Source organism: Notamacropus eugenii, chromosome 2, assembly GCF_028372415.1.
Source record: "Notamacropus eugenii isolate mMacEug1 chromosome 2, mMacEug1.pri_v2, whole genome shotgun sequence".
NCBI lineage: Eukaryota > Metazoa > Chordata > Mammalia > Diprotodontia > Macropodidae > Notamacropus > Notamacropus eugenii.
Window position 1 is genome coordinate 111,887,370 of NC_092873.1, and position 18,243 is coordinate 111,905,612.

General features: G+C 38.9%; 1 protein-coding gene across 2 annotated transcripts in view; it reads right to left on the reverse strand.

Moving 5' to 3' along the window:
• The window catches only part of TNFRSF21 (TNF receptor superfamily member 21), a 113,237-nt gene that overhangs the window by 25,267 nt on the left and 69,727 nt on the right, over positions 1–18,243 (reverse strand). For both annotated transcript variants that reach the window (XM_072642381.1, XM_072642380.1), the window contains one exon: positions 10,474–10,739. In XM_072642381.1, coding sequence (XP_072498482.1) covers positions 10,474–10,739 — 266 coding nt within the window. The remainder of the gene's footprint in view (positions 1–10,473; positions 10,740–18,243) is intronic.

Genomic DNA, 18,243 nt, shown 5'->3' on the forward strand with positions numbered 1-18,243 from the left:
TTTCAGAGGCAATCTAGTCCAATTCTCTGATTTTTACAGGTGAGGAAAATGAGGCCAAGGGAGGTTAAGTTACTTGCCCAAGGTCACAGAGGAAGCAAGAATTAGAAGCAGGATTTGAACCCAAGTCCTCTGACACTAGGAACTGTGACATTTCCACTGTACCACTCTTTCTACTGTCCCCCCAAATTACAGAAGGAACTAAGGCTTACAGAGATTGGGCAGCTGGGTGGCCCAGTGGATAGAGTGCTGGGCCTAGAGACAGGAAGACTAATCTTCTGGAGTGCAAATCTGACCTCAGACTTACTAGCTGTGTGACCTTGGGTAAGTCACTTAACCCTGTTTGCCTCAATTTCCTCATCTGCAAAATGAGATGGAGAAGGAAATGGCATACCACTCCAATATCTTTGCCAAGAAAACCCCAAATGGGGTCACAAAATGGTTAGACATGACTGCAAAACAATTGAAACAAACAACACAGATTAGGTGACTAACCTATAACCAAGGATCCAGAGGTATCTGAACTCGCATAGAAAAGCAAGATCTCCTGACTCCATGTACAAAGGGCTCTTTTCATGACTCAATCACTGCTTCTGCCACTGATTTTTGCTACTTAGTACCAGGTCATAGAATTCTGTGATTCTCAAACTCTGTTTGCCTCAGTACAGCATTATTCTTTGCTATCCAGAATCCCGGCTATTACAATCAAGTTGAGAAGCTCAGTAAAGTGTAAATCCCATATAACCTGAGGCACATCTAACTACCTATCTTATTAATGGGGAGAGAGGAATAATTAATAATAATAATAGCAATGGCTAACTAAATACAGTGCTAAGCACTTTACAGTTATACCTCACTGGATCCTCTCAACAACCCTGAGAGGTTACTAGTACCATTGAACAGATGAAGCAGACAGGGCTAAGTGGCTTTGTCAAAGACCCCACATCTAGTAAGTGTCTGAAGCCAGATTTGAACTTGGATCTTCTGGATCCTCCTGATCCAGAGCTCTCTCCACTGTGCTACCTAAAATGAAATAGGGAAGCTCAGATTACAGGAATTTCTAAATTTAACTCTCCAGAAGGAAGGCAGGGAAGCAGAATAGTACAGTGGAAAGAAAGAAAGTGATTCTGGAGTCAGAGGTGGTGGTTGTTTAGTTGTGTCTGACTCTCCATGAACCCATTTGGGATTTTCTTGGCAAAGATACTGAAGTGGTTTGCCAGTTCCTTCTCCAGTTCATTTTACAGATGAGGAAACTGAGGCAAACAAGGTTCAGTGACTTGCCTAGGATCATACAGCTAGTAAGTGTTTGAGGCCAGATTTGAACTCAGGTTTCCTGACTCTAAGCTCAGCTCTCTATCCACTGCGCCACCTCAATGCCTCTAAAATCAAAGAACCTGAATTCAAATCCTACCTCGGACTTGCTACCTGGGGGACCTTGGACAATCACTTAGCTTTTTTATGGCTCAGCTTCCTCATCTATCTGTTAACTGATGGGTTTATACTAGATGGCCTCTGAGGTCCTTTGCATCACAAGACCTCTGCTGTAGTGCTATAAAAAGATGAAATAGTTATTGCTTGACTTATAGAAACAGCTCCTGCCTACTCTGAACACATACTGTGGGCATTGTCTAAAGGGCATCTTACACAACGTCTGAGGATAAGGACTTGAGTTCCACGTTCCCCACTGACTAGCTATGTCACCTGGGGCAAATGGCAAGCTTCCTAAATGTCATTTCAGCCTCAACTATAAAATGAGATTTGTAATATCTGCCCTACCTGCCTCGGTGTCAAGCGAAAGAAGGTCTTTTGTAAGCTAGAAAGTGTTAGATCAATGCAAGCTATTTTTCTTCCTCAAAGATAACATTTCAATATGGGCCTTTTAATAAGTTGTTAACATAATGCCACTTCAGAATTATAGCTGAAGAAACCTGCTAGCCCAGAAACACACATACATACACACCCCACGGCATAAGAAATTTCTTGTAACCAGCCAGTATTTCCAGTTCTTGGGTATTTAGCCCAGACAGAAATCTTTCTATTCCCCATCATTCTAGGGCCAGGTCTGTCCCCACCTCACCCCCCCAAAGGGTGAAGCATACTGTTAGTGACTTCATAGAATCCTTGAGTCTCAGAATATCACAGTGTGAATGTTTCTCAGAGACTCACTAGAGAATCCCCTCATTTTATAGCTGGGAAAACAGAAGCCCAGAAAAAGAGGGGGTTTTCCCCAAGATCACTCTGATAATGAGTAACAAGGAACAGCTACTCAAAAAGTGTTGTGAGCTCATGAATACCAGTTACAGTATGTAAACTGACCATACAGTTTGTAAGATACCCAGCAAGGGCTTCAGTTCAATTCAATTCAATTTAATTCACTTGGTACTTAATAACAGGCAGGTAAGTTGCTCAGTGGATATAGTGCTGGGCCTGGAGTCAGGAAGACTCATTTTCCAGGGTTCAAATCTGGCCTCAGACACTTCCTGGATATGTGGTCATGGGTAAGTCACTTAACATTGTTTGCCTTGGTTCCCTCATCTATAAAATAAGCTAGAGAAGGATATGCCGAAACACTCCAGTATCTTTGCCAAGAAAACCCCAAATGGGGTCATGAAGAGTCAGCTACAACTGAAAAATTATTGAAGGTACTTAATTAGTGCCTATGTGCAAAGCTCTGGAGATACAAGGACAAAAACAAATGTTTTCTGTAGCTATTGCTTACCCAAGGCTACCAATCAAGGGACAAAGATATTCTTTCCCTTTTGTCAGATTTCTGGAAAAGATCATTTCTTGGACTAGGAGGAGATATATGATGAGAGTGAACAATATAGAGAATGTATAGTCTAAACAATATCTTTTTGGTTCAACTCAGGGCACACAAGTTTTAATCTTACACTTTCATAAAAATATATGGATTCTGTTCATAGAATTAGGACTGAAAAGGACTTCAGAGCCCTTTTAGCCCACCAGCATTGTTTCTAGTAGTGAAAATGGGTTTGGATCAACCCAGCCAGACTGTCACTAAATCATTCTCATAACTGAGACCACACAGTCTAAGAAGGTTGGCTGGAGTTAAGGTCTAAGAACTATGCTCAGATCTGTCATTTTCCAGTCTGTGACTTTAGAAGAGTAAAGATAATTTGGCTGAGGCCCTTCCTGACTCTCCCAGCTACTAATTCCTCCTTCCCACCACCTGGTCAGTAAGTCTCTCTGCGTCATGCTGACTGACCTCAGGAAAGGCAGGGATTGTTTTATAGTTCCATTGCCCAGTACACAGTGCCTAACATATAGTATGCATTTAATAAACACGTTGATTGATTGGTTGGTCCATGCAGGGATCATACTCAAGGTGTCAGCTCTGTTATCCTCAAGCTCTAAAGCGGTCTCCGCTCCAGCCCCCAGCCAGTTTTTATAAGGCAGGTGAGCTAAGATAGCTTTTTCATTATAAATACAATAAAACTATTTATTCTTCGCTGGCTAGCAGCACAAAACCAGGCAGCCAGATCTGGCCCTTAGGCTGCAGTTTGCTGACACATCTCTAAAGAACTGAACTGACCAGTTCACAAGACCATAAAAAGGTATATTATCTATATGATCATAACATGCGAATTCTTTGCCTGGATAATGACCTTTCAAAATTAATTTAAAAGTCAGTTATTTGCCCCAACCCAACTTAGTTTATAAAGTTTTGGAAGAACATGCTCATTTGTGGCAGGAACAATATTTATTAGGGCCTTTGCCACACAACCACACACAGCCAAAAACAAGGAAGCTGATCCTTGAGACTTAATTAGTCTGGGTGAGAAGGACTCCAGCCATTAAGGCAGCTTTTCCATTGCCTAGGTTATAAAAAGACCAAGCCAGGAGAAGTCATTAATAGATTAATTAATTAATAGATGTCCCATTATGGTAGCAGTCAACATAGCCTTCTGATCATATCTATTTCCATATTGAAATGAGAGGAGATGTCTACCTCAACCAGTATCCCTGCTGAGTACCTTTACCATGCTATTGTTAAGTAGAATTTTAAAATGTTGGAGAGCCTACAAATGTTGACTTTGTGCATCTCTGCCTCACTTAAATCCAATTCAAGCACAAGTCCAGACATCACCCATGATATCACTGGTCCTCTTCCAAAATGAAGAATAAGGACCCCAGCTGGATGGTGCAAGGGACAGATCATGGGCCCTGGAGTCAGAAGGACCTGAGTTCAAATCCAACCTCAGATCCTTACTAGCTATGTGACCCTGGGCAAGTCACTTCACCCTGTTTGCCTCAATTTCCTCATCTGTAAAATGAGCTGGAGAACAAACTGGTAAACCACTCCAGGATCTTTGCCAAAAAAACCCAAAAAAATAAAGAAGGAAGGAAGAAGAAAATGAAGGATGAAGAACAACTTCACTAGAATTCCAAGCCTGAACCTCCAGTCTGGCCTAGGTCAGGATGATCCAGAGTATCATCTAATGGTCCACTGAGACCAAGTTTGAATCCAAACAAAGGGCCATACTTGAGGACCTAGAGGGCCACATGTGGCCTCTAGACCACAGGTTTCCCATCCCTGTCCTAATCCCTTGTCAAGAGCTCATCAAAAAAATCATAGATTTAGACCTAAAAGGACCTTAGAGACCATCTAGTTCAATCCCTTCATTTTACAGATGAGGAAATCCAGCCTCAAGAGAGAAAGTGACTTGGCCAAGGCAACATAAGTAATAAGTACCAGAACTGGGATTCAATTTCTGGTCTTATGACTTTAAAAACTCCAGTGCTCTTTTCTCTCTGCCAAGAACAGTTTCCTTATTAAGAAAATAAAGTATGAGCTTACTTTTTGCATAGGGAAATTGTCAATTATTCTAAATTGACTCCAGAATAATAAGCCCCATTCAATAAAAACCAACAGGAAAGGTTTTATTCCTATGACGAAAATAAGCAGCAGTACTGGTAAGCTGCCCAAAGCACACGACCGGGAATGGAGTCTGATGCCATGGCTCGGACCTCCTAAAATAACATGACAGGACTGCTTCTATCAAGAGACCCAGCCCACATAGAAGGGAAGCATGGGGATGGATAACTCAGGGGAGTTTTAGATGCTAAACATGAATGAAAAGAGCACTGACAGCTTAGGCTGAAGTCACTACCCCCCTTCATAATTATCCCTTTCATTGGAGAGGAAATTCCCTCCACTAGCAATCACCTGATCTGCATTTTGTAGCCTTAGAAAATTGCCTAGAGCATGAGGAGTGTAAGTGACTTTGCCCAGAGTCACACAGTCAGTGCATCTGACAGAGAAGGAAGCCAGCACTTCCTGAAACCAAGGCTAGATTCTCTCTAACCATGATTCCAAGCTGCCTCTCCTTCCATCCTCATTTTGGATTAGGAAACTGAAGGCTAGAAGTTTAAGGAGTAGCTCAAGGTCCTCACATAACCAGGCAATGGCCATGTATCCCCACTGCTTTGCCAGGGATCTTTCAGCCACCCTATGTAGCTCCCCCCGTAGGCTTATTTTTTTTTCTTAATGACCAGGATTTCAGCTTAATGTTCTAAAAAATGGCTCAGCTTTGTTCCCTGACACAGGTAACTAAAGCCCTGCCATGGCTAATCCGTTGAGAGGAAATATCAGATGGGAACTTTCAGGCCTGTGATTTGCCATCTAAATCTCAAAGAGGGGAAAAAAAAAAGAAAAAAACTGGCCATTTTCTAAAAATCCGGAGAGAATTCTCTTTGTCTCACGTCATTATTTCAACACAAAAAGGGAACTATTCACCCCTAGGGGGTGGGGAGTGGAAAGACACAGACCTCCACTATCACCCTCTATTCAGGGAAAGTATCAGTCAGGAGAATGAGTCTCAATTAGACCTCATGCTCCTGTATTTTCTTCTTTGACTCCAAACCTCAGAGATTAGTTTGCAGACAGACAGCTACATACTGTGTCATTAATGAGAACTGGCAGCTGAAAAACAAGTTCATGCAACTTGTCTATTTAAATGAGAGGCAGAACCACTTTCCAGATTATGCTGCCAGAGAATATTGTTCATTATTCAAACAAGGAACAGAAAGATGAACACTATTCACATCATAATGGACGCAGTTTGAAGTGGGAACAGTAGGGTAAGCTCCACGGCGTACCCTTTCCCCATCATTTTCTTTTTTTCTTTTATTAATTTCCTTTTTTTTTTACTATGAAGAGGGAGCTGTGAAAGAATAGGGAAAAGAGTATTGGACATGGCCCGAATGTGTTTTAGTCTTTCTAGTGTATGACCTTTCCACTGGCTTTACTCTATGAATTGTTCCCCTTGACACAATCCATTTCTTTGCCCTTCTGGGTTTATCCTTTTCTTTCCCCTTTCCATAAGATGGATATACTCCAAGTATGGTCAAAGGATTCTTTACAGCTGGTGCCCCCAGAGAAAGGAGATAACAAAAGCCCAAACAAAATAAATTACAGAGATTTGAAAGTTAGAAATAGAGGAAGCCTGGCATAGTGGGTAGTACTAGCCTAACTGCCTACTGTGTATCAGGCACTGTGAACCCTGTAAGCACTGAGAATTCAAAGGAAAGCAAAAGACAGTCCCTGAACATGGACTTTAAGACCTGGCTCCAACACTTGCTGGCTATGTGATCCTGAATCAGTCACTTAGCCTCTCAGGGCCCTCAGGAAACCCTCTAAGTCCCTAAATTCTAGACAAGCTCTGGCCAAGGAAGTTCCTCCCCCAGATCTCAAAATCTCCCAGTAAATCACAAGTCTGGTGATAAAATAAAAGGTATGCAAAATGCTTTATTTTCTTTTGGGTCTCACCACAGCTCTATGTGCATATATCATTCCCATTGCGCATATAAGGAAATTGATGCTCTCGAAAGCAAAATGACTTCCAGGGTCACAAAGCTAGTTAAATGTCAGATGGGAACTGGAGTTGAGGCAGGATTTGAATCCACATCTTCCTGACTCCACTGAATTCCTCACAGTGTCACCTCTCAATACCAGGGCAACAGTGTGATCCAGTGGAAAAAACACTGGACTTAGTGTCAGAAAGTCTAGTATTGAATCCAAGTAGTCCTTTTACCTCTTAGGGTCAGTTTCCTCGTCTGTAAAATGGGGATAACTACTCCCTCTGCCAACTTCCCAAGGTTATTAAGAGCAAATTAAATAATGTATTAAAATGTTTTGTAACCCCAAATTATTATTTAGATTGTTAATAGGGTCCAAGGCTAATTTCTGAGATGTGTCCACAGAGAGAAAATGAAAAATAATTGAGGAAATGTGAGTGCATAGGTACTATTCGTGAAGAAACAAATATTTTTTATTATCTTGAATGAACTTCACGGGGTCACTATGTGGAAAATAAGCAGTAAGGAGGGATGTCACTAACTCCCTCCTCCCCACACTTAAGCCCTCTGGAAGATGAAGATTCAGTTATCTGAGATTCAACTTTGATAAAACAAAACCTGATCATTCCTCCTAAGCTCTCCCATCTGCAAGAAGTCAGCTCTTCTAATCCAACTATTACCTGTCCATGAATCCTGGTTACCATGCCTTTGATAAACCTCTGCCTGAAGACTTCCAGGAATTCAGAGCTCATTATTTCCTGAAGAGTCCATTTTACTTTCTTACTGCTAGAGTTGCCATTTATTGTCCTTTACATATTATGTATGATATCATATATTATATTATTACATAGAGGCTTCATTATGTTGACCTAAGATCCCCATGATCAAAATCCAGTTTAAAATTTAGCACTGTTCCCTCCAATTCTATCCTCAAATCCAATATTCCTTTCCACAGAAGCAAAATATTTCTTGTCTCTCCTTCCCTATCACCTTTACACTCTCAACTGTGACAGTTTAATTTTTGTATGAGTAAGACAATTTGGTGTTTATCCTTCATTCTCAAAGAGGAATCACATCAGAAAGGTAATACCATGACTTGCAAGTGAATTGGATTTAAGTGAAAGAGGGCTGTGCAAGTCACAACCTCACTGTGTCCTCTGGAGCCACCCGGGTCTAGTGGCAAGATATAGATCAGGATGAACTGAGATAGTCCTATGACAGTTGAACTGTAGAGTTGCTTTTCTTGCTCTTCTAACAAAGCCCAGTAAATTTTTGTCTTAAGGTCATATTTAATTAAGGCTAAGAGGGGCTGTAACATCAGCCCCTTTCAACATTTCCTGTGTTTATCACTTAATATGTCCTAAAGAAAGTCTTTTCCCTCTGAAAGCCTAACCAACTTCAAAACAGCCATGAAAGTAAGCAGCTACTTAAAAGGAGGGAGTTTCTCAGAACCATAGACTATTACTCAATTCAGTCTATTTCTTTTAGAGGCAAAGTATCTGAGGCATAGAAAGAGAGTAGAAAATTTGTCCTAAGGTAACACACCTAAGTCCTTTGATTTTAGATCTAAAAGACCCTGATCAACAAAGCACCTTAGTTCAATTGTGACTTAACATAATATTAGCCTCACTTAAATTCTGAGGGCTGATGAAAGTAAGGATTTCCAAATAGAAAAAAATAAAAAACATAGTAAGTCAGAAAGGCATACTTTGCTTAAAGAATGCAATTGTCACTAGGGGGAAAATGTATATCTGGTTCTTCCAGCTGCTAAGACGTTCTGCTGGATATATGTGGAATAAAGCACATAATGCTGTGAAATTAACTGGGGCTCCTAATGAAGTCTAAACTGTGTTATGCATTTGGAAAGTATATTTTTAAATAGCGTGCAATGAGCTGAGGAGTGATTGATGACCAACTTATCTCAATAGTGGTGGCAAAGCCTGTTTAAATAATTTGTACATGCAAAAGGGCAGAATGTTCAAAGTTTTCATCAAGAAACTGAGGAGCAGACCTAGAATACAATGGGTTTTTCTGATTGGATGAATTTTCTAGGCAACTGAGTTTTAATTAGAAATCCTTTTGGTTTCTGCCCCCTATCCCCCCAACCCTCTTGCCCCATCCCCCACCTTCCAAAAATGTATTAGTCCATAACATAGAGATGGAAATTAAGGTAGCTCTGGGGTGCTACTTCCAATTCATCAAGATGGCAAAGATAATGAAAAATGGCAAAATGAAATGCTGGTAGGATTGTGGATAATCAGGTATCCATATACAGTGGGATTGCAAACTTGTCAAAATCTTTCTGGAAGGCCACCTGCCAGTATCCAGTAAAACTTATTTAAAAATCATGATCTAATAATTCCAGCGTACAGATTATATTCAGAAAGTGTCATCAAAAACAAAATTTTAAAAAGGGGCTTTCTGTTTAAGGAATTTATAGATGTAATACATTTAACCATTTAAAAAATTGAAAACCTAAATGTTCAACAGTAGGGGAGTGGTCAAACAAATTGAGATCTATCAATGTAATGCAATTTTGACTGACATGAATTTGGTAATAATATAATTACAGCTGATGAAGAAATCTGGAAAGACCTTGGTAAAATAATGCAAAGGAAATAATGAAGAACCAGAAACATGGAGACATGCTAATCATGACCACGCGTTAGGAAAAGGGACTGAAAATGGACAAAGAATCCCGATGGGGACTTACAGAGAGCAGCTGAAAAGTTACTATGGCACCTTATGTATTGAAATTAGTTCATTTAAATGTAAGCAGTTACTAAGTAAGTTTGCTTAGTGGCATCAGTCACTATCACTATTAATAAAACATTTACTGTTAAAATACTCATTTTTGTTTCAGTTAATAGCACATATTAAAGAAATAATTTCTTATCTTATGGTAAGAAATAGTACATATACTAAAGAATTAAACAGTACACATACTAAAATAGTCATACTAAAAAAATGTTCCAAGAAAAGCCTCATAAAAACCTGAGTTCAAATCCTGCCTTTGAAACTTAGTGGCTGTGTGATCATGGGCAAATTACTTAGGCTCTCTCTGCTTCAGTTTTCTCACGTGTAAAAAATGGGGGTAATAATAGTTCCTACTGGCTAGGATTATTGTGAAGACCAACTGAGATAATATAAGTAAAACACTTTGAAACCATAAGGTACAATATAAATGTTTGCTATTATTATTATAAATCATAATCATTCTTTTAATATTTAAGGAGCATAAAGTTTCTCACAGCCAATGTTCCAACCAGCTTCAGGGATGGAGATTGAACTATAAAGATAGTGATCCCAGGACACATCATTTTTACATAATCCCTATTAATAACTTCTTTTTTTTTTCAATTGTTCAATAATAGTGAGCTACAGGGGGAACAATTCTGGCTAATTAAGAGTTAGCAAACTTAATGTTAGTAGTGACATTAATATTCTTAGGCAAAACTGGTCATGAACTTCAAAATTTTTATGAAAAGGGCATTAGGGTTCTTACATTCTATAGTTTTATTCATTTTTATATATTTAGCATATGAAAAATTTCTGTTCTGGGAAGGTGAGGACTTTCTTCTGTAACCAAATTATCCATGAAGCAGACTGGCGGATAAAACTGATAACATCACAGAAGGCAGATCAAGGTCAAGTTACCTGAGCTGTGTCTTCCATGAGACCTCGAATTTTCTCCACAACATCATTCCGCCGATGCTGACGCAGAGCACTGATTAATTGGGCAAGGCTGGCTTCAGGGCCCCGTATGGTCCAATGCTGCAGGGCTGCATAGGCCCTTTCATGATCTGCTGTGTATCCATTGGAAAAAGCAGCCACCTCCCGCTCACTGGCATTGCACAGAAACTGATAGATGTCCTTCCACTGGCTTCCCACTTGGGCTGCCACCAGCTTCAAAATGTCAATACCTGGACCAAAGGGGGATAAAAATGGGAACTTAATGGAAGTTCTTTGGATAAAGCTCCTCTGGCTGACTCACAAAAGCACACAGTATCTATTGACAAAATGTTTCCGGTATCTGGGAAATGAGTTAGACTAGATTACCTCTAAACTCTTTTCCTTTCAGCTCTAAATTTATCATCTGTGATCTGTCTTCATTCAAATCATTCAACTTGAACTTATTAGCAATCTCTATGTGCCAAATGCTTGGAATTACAAAGGCAAAAATGAAATACCCCCTTCCTCAAGGAATTTTTGTTCTGTTGAGAACTGACACATACCTACATAAATATATACCAAAGGGGAGAGCTCTCAACAGAAAAGAAGTTAGGAAAGGGGAAAGGTTTAGGGGAAATTATAAAAAGCCGTGGGTTAAATACGCTGAGTTTGAGATGTCTACAGGGCAAGCCAAGTAGAGATGTTCTGTACACTGTTGATGACTGAGGACTAGAACTCAGGAGAAACTGGGGCTGGATTAATAGATCTGGGAGTTGTCTAAATAACAATGGCAGCAGAACCAATGAGAGACGACAACCCCCCAAAAGTGAAGATATACTTAAAGAATGAAATTATTTTCCTTCCTAAATATCAAGCTTGTATGAGATGCACAGCTGAGATTTTAGAGTTATTATTGAGTCAATAGTGGAAAAAAATACCACTAAAACTGGGTGTTGGATATAAATCCAAAAACTCCTTTAGACCTCCAGCCTGAGATATTCAATTTTCTATAATTCATACTCTGAAGTAGGGATAAGTAAATAGTATATATGAAACATAACTGACTATTTGGTGAATGAGTAGCTCACAGTCCCTGTGTCTTATTCTGAATATCAATTTCTACATACAGTAATACACATATAAATAGTGTAAGAGATTGAGTAGCTTGTAAACTGACCACAGAGCAAGCATCAGAGCATCCCCTGAAAGTGAGCTGTTTGGATATATCTTCTCTTTAAGTGCTAATTATGTTATTTTCTTTTCTGATAAAGTAGAAGCCAAAAATAATCCAATTAATTAAGGTTTTAAAATACTTCACTGTCCAACTCAATTATCTGAGTACATAAAATACAGGGACATTAGGTATGGAGGCAAAAATCCTGGATCCAAATCCTAGTTCTTCTGTTTACTATCTGTGTGACTGCAGGCAACTAGGTGGTACAGCTGATAGAACCCTGGACCTGGAGTCAGGAAGACCTAAGTTCAAATCCAGCTTCAGACACCAGTTAGGTGATTCTGGATAAGTCATTTCATCTCTGCCTGCCTCAGCTTTCTCATTTGCAAAATGGGGGTAACAGACCCTACCTCAGAGAGGGTTGCTGTGAAGACAAAATAAGATAAGATCTGTAAAGTATTTTGCAAAACCTTAAAGCACTAAATGACAGCTAGTATTATATATTATTATATTAATATATTACATATATTATTATTACTTAACCCTATGGGGCTAGTTTCCTCATATTCACTAAGTTCCCTAAAATTCAGACAGGCTTTTTAGTTTTGATTTTAACACTTTCACAAATTTTGAGCCAAGCAAAAATTCTTCTAGTTTCAAGAAAATTAACTTACTGAATTACCTCAATGTCCTTACTACAGGAACTTAGGCTGGTATTAAGGGCTGGCATTTCAAAACACTCTGTAAATCCCAAGGGCATCTATTTAAGATTAAATCTTAATTTAGCTCCATTTGACTGGGGCCACAAACATCTGATGTGAAAGCATGAGTGAGTTTTCTCCTCCAAAAGCACAGGAATTTAACTTGGATCTTCATTCTGCCAACGAGAATATGGCTTTGGATAAACCACTAATTAACCATCCAGTGCTCATTTCAACATGTGTACTACGAAGATACTACAGGGTTTTCCCCAGGGGATGGATGAGCTGATTAATTCACTGTGCACCCTGGCTTTCTTCTCAGAAGAAAACTGGCTCATTGTAGGTATCCTTACAAAGAGCATACACTGAAGCTCAAACTAGTAGGATGTTGCCGATGCCAAGACACAGCCCTTACAGGATAATTACAGAGTTTAAAAGGCTACAGAGTTCAGCAACATTCCCTTCTTTCAAAACCAAACATTTATTTTTATGAGCAGCCCCCCCTAAAAAAACCCACAGCAAAACAAATGAGTAAAATACAAGGAGAGCTCCCCAAATCAGAAATTGCCCCTGCCCCATCGATTTAAAGATCTAGAAGTCATCCTCCATCAGGAAAATTCACTCCTAGTTTTGTTTCACTATGAAGCATTCATGTTCCCCTACTCAACGCTGGCTGGTTTGGGCTCAACAACGTTATTCACTGGATGCTGTTTCACATCACTGAGATGCTGAATCCAAAAATTCCATAGACACCCAGCCAAAGGCGGTCAGCTTTCTGGATGCTGGGCTCTCAAAGGAGGATACTGTATCCCTTGAACAGAAAAAAGGAGGCGACACTACCAGAACTAGCACAAACCAGAAATGAATTTTCCCTGACCTTAATGTAGTTCACCACACAAAGATAAGTAAGAACTAGCTTGATAAGTACTTAATAGTTTAAGTGCCACCTCTTAACATGGAATCTTTCCTGATCCCCCCACTTCCCCTCCCCTTCATCCTGAACGGTGCCACAATATTACTTTGCATATGATTTGCATTTGCTTATTTCTATTCAGTAGGAGGGCAGGAACTATTTTCCTTTTCTGATGTATCCCTACCACCTGTATCTCATACCTCAAACTCAACATGTCACTTCTCAATTTACTTTCCTGCCAAACTCAGCTCTTCCTTCTCTTCATGATACCACAGTATACGGTTACTCAATAAACATTTCTTAAGCACCTGCTGTGTGCCAGGCACTGTGCTAAGCTCTGGGGATGCAAAAAAAGGGCAGATTTCTCCATATCCAGTTGTTAAATTATGTCGATTCTACTTCTATATCAATCTCTCTTGCTTCTGTTGCACCTTAACTCAGGCCATCATTACCTACTGCCTAGACCAGGTACTTCCTAGATGCTTCATATTTACTGAATAGATGTTGAATGAATTTAAGATAGAATGGGATTACCGCATAAAAATTAAAATAGCCATGAGTGAAAATATCTGGTTAAGCTTCAAGTTACACATGTACACAAAAATGTAATATTTAACATGTACACAAAATATGTAATATGTAATCTCTTAGTATAGTTTCATTTGCAAAATGGGGGCAGGAAGCAGTCATTCTATAATATCATAGATTTATCAACAAAGTAGGTGCCATGGGGGCTTTGGAGCTAGGAAGTTCAAATCCTGCCTCAAACTTAGTAACTGTGTGATCTTGGACAAGTCACTTAAATAATCTAAACCTCAGTTTCCTAGACTATAAAATAACAAAAATAATAATATTAGTTAGTATTTATAGTGTTGAAGGTTTTCAAAGGGCTTGACAAATATCTCATTTGATTCACACACAACCCTGGATGGTAAGTGCTATGTTCATTTTGTAGAAGAGGAAGCTAAGAATACAAGGGGTTCAATGACTTTCCCAAGGTCACACAACTAGTTAGTATCTTAGGCTACATTTGAACCCAGGTCTAGTGCCATGAAGCCCACTACTGGAAGATACCTTAGAAGTCAACCAGTCCCCTCATTTTTACTAATAAGGACACAGTCCCAGAAGTTAAATGATTTGCTTAAGAGTACTCAGGTAGAAATTGGCAGACCTGGGATTTGAAATCAGGCCCCTTGACTCCAAATGCAGTGTTTTTTCCACTGTACCAAAGGCCTCCCTTCGATAATCTCTAAGGTCTCTATGACCTCTCACATTCATTGAGTATGGTTAAGTCAAAGTGATTAGCTACATGGTTAAGACAAATATATTACAGAACAAATCCTATTACCAACAAATTCTAAGGGGCAGTTTTTCTCCAACAAGAGCTAATTCAAAAACCATTGATTACATCCTGGGAATTATATTGCAAAGGTTTTTCCTGTAAAGAGACTTGGTTTCCACTGGAAAAATTCAATTTCCTCTGTCCCCCTTACAATAAGAAAAGGCAGTAGCTCAGAGTAGTTCCCCAGGAGCACCTGAGGGCTAATCAGTGGTAGAAGACCAACAAATGACAGGATGTTATCTCTGACCAGGGCCCCAGCCCACTCCAGCACCAACAAAGACTTAAGATAGGGTTTATATGTCATTTCATTTGTGGTCACTTCTGACATAAATGAATCAGGATCCCAGATTTAGAACCAGAAGAAACTTTGGAGATAATAAAATCCCTTAACCCATTCTCATCTTCAAAATGAAGAAACAGGACCCGAGAAGTCAAGTGATTTGCTCAGTATCACAAAGATATTGAGTAGCAGAGGTCTGCCAACTCCAGGTGCCACCTTCATTGCATTAAATCCAAAGCTGCTACTATCCAGTGGCAATGAGCGTTGCTTTGCCCTTATAGGGAAGAGGGAAGTTAAGATATTTGTGTAGCGGTGTGACTCAGCGGAGAGAGCAAAAAGATTCAAATCTCAATCCCAGTTTTACTAGCATAGTACAATGAAAAGTGTTCTGGATTTGGAGTAAGAAGATCTGCTTCAAATGTTGACCTTACCCAAGTGACCTAATCTTTTTGGGGCTCTATGTCCTCAAACCTCTAAAATGACAAAGGACAAAATGGTGTCAAAAGTCCCTTCCAGTTCCAAATCTATGACCTTGGGCAAATTAATTCTCCTCTCTATCCTTCAATTTCTTCATATGCAAAATGAGAAGTTTGGACTAGGGATTCTTAAAAGACAAAGATCTGTCTAACAAGGGAACTAATTTCTAAGGCCTTTTTAGCTTGAAAGCCAATGACATTAGTCTTAGAATTCTTTTGGATGGGTCCCATTAGAATGTCTTCTATTCAGTATCTGCCCCATCTCCAACTGCTGATGGGTTAAATAAGAAACTATTTACTGTTCTCTCATGTATTTAACAAAATTTTCTCATCGATAACTAAGATGTAGACTGTCATGATACTCAATATAAGATGAGATTGCTGCCATATAAAAGCTATAAGGAGGAGTTACAGAGATGTTGTGATGTGGCAGATGGTCAGACTCAGATTCAGGAAGACCTAGGTTCAAATTCTGCCTCAGATATATACTAACTGTGATGCTGGACTCAGACAACTCTCTAAGACCTGGGTTAAGGTCTGAGAAAATGCCCTACCCATGGTCACTTGATGATCTGCCACAGGTGCCCTTTGATTAGAGGCATTTTCTCATCAGAAGTTCCTGCACTAATGATATCACAGAAACAAGTGAAAAGAGAAAAGTACAGAGAATTTATTTTTAAAATGGATATAACCATGCAGTTGAGAAATATTTAAGAAACAAAATATAGAAACGCAGTGAAAATCCTGCACATCATTTTTTTTCTACCTAAATTTTTTAAGCACCAAAATTTGCTTTGCAGAAATTTTATTAAAAAAATATTTCATAAAATCTTTCCAAAATGAATTCTATTTCTTTTCTGGTCCCTCTTCGTCTTTTCTTCCACTAAAGTTATGTATTCTTCACAGTTCTATCTTCTGCCTCCAACTCTCTTTTCTTTCCTCTCCCTTATATCACTCAGTAATTACCTCAGCAATCTTGTCCATGATCTCACTCATTCTCACAGCTGCAGCTATCACCTCAATGCAGATAACTTCTAAATCTATCTCTGGACCTGCATTTCCAGCTGCTTACTACATATTGCCAGCTAGATATCCTATCACTAACCCAAACTCAGCATACTGACTATTTAGCCTAGAACCTTATACAGAATAAGCCCTTGATAAATGCTTGTCTAGGAGAGATAGGCAGCACAATGATAGAGCACTGGAACTGGAGTCAGGAAGACTCATCTTCCTAAGTTTCAATCTAGCCTCAGACACGTACTAGCTGTGTGACCCTGGACAATTCACTTAATCCTGTTTGCTAAGTTTCCTCATCTGCAGAATGAGCTAGAAAAGAAAATAGCAAACCACTCCAGTATCTCTGCCAAGAAAACCCCAAATAAAGTCACAATGAGTCAGACAAGAATGAAAACAATAAGAATGAATGTTTGTTGATTAACTCAATTTACAATCTTTCTTCCCATGTATCCATGCTCAAAATCTTCCAATCATTTTGACTCCATTTTACTCCATTTCCAGTTGCCAAATCTTGTTGACTCTACCTCAATATCTCTCTTTCTACCATCATCCCCCATTCCTCTTCATTCCCACTACCATCATGTTTACGCAGGCTAATATTACCTCTTACCTATACCAAGTGAACTCCAAATTGTTTTCAACGGTATATCCCCATCAGTTAAAAAATAGAGAGCTGAGTATAAACCATATGTGTGTGTATGTATGTATATATGTATGTGTGTATGTATGTATATATACACTAATGTATGTATGTATATACTAGATTTGGAGTCAGAGGATCTGGGTTCAAACTCTAACTTCAACTGGAAATAAATTACTTATTTTAATATTTTCAAATATCACACATGTATTATTATATTAATAATGGTGTACATTTATAAGATTTAATCAAAAAAAGACATTTTAAAAGGATGAGACAAAAATGAAGTTAATAGGGAGACCCTGGAGCTTATTGAGCAGGGGAGTGACACTGTCAAGCTTATACTTTTGGAGAATCAATTTGGCAGCTATGCAGAAACTAACGTGAAGTGAGCAGAGATCTGAGACAGGGAGACCAGTACTGCTAGAAAGGTTCATTTTACACATCAAAACTTCACAGATTTTTCTTTTTTAATATTCTTCAGCCTGCTGTTGGCAGTGTCTATGTCAAGTACAGGGTTTAGATAAAGATAGAAACAGCAAGGGGTTTTAAGAAATAGAATTCTCTAAAGTTTCAAGTAAGCTATTGGTTCCTAAATTGATATTCTTCTGAAAGTTAATAAGATTAGAACCACAAAGTTTGAGATAGTTTACCTGATTATTGGAGAAGTCAAATTTAAGAAGCTGTACTAAATTGCATTGAAATCTGTTTTGCAAAAAGGATTTTAACAGGAACATCTAAGAATCTACAGCAGATAATGGAACCAGAAAAGCTAATCTATTGAAGAGGAGCCCACTTCAGAGCTTCTTTGAGAATGAGACCTACTCCAGAATGTCCAAGAGAAGATGCTTTGAGAGGAAAAGATAGTTATAAAGGATACATGACATTCAAGATGAAATGTAATTAAATGGACATTGGGAGAGGGTTACTAGGATATGAGAAGACCTGATACTAGTTAAAGTTGTTAATCATTATTATATTGTTTTTGCTTTTTGTTTCATGATATCTACGTTTGCTGAATTTTCTTAGTTACTTTGAGACGTAAATCTCCCCTCTAAAATTAGTCTGTGATTTTAGATATATTTAGTATGATTAATACTAAATTTGCTGTGATTAATCAATCTTGTTAGTCTTAGAGTAACTACTCAAAAGAAATTGTAAAAGGTCTATATATGATTCAGCAAGTTATAGCACAACTACCCTCTCCAG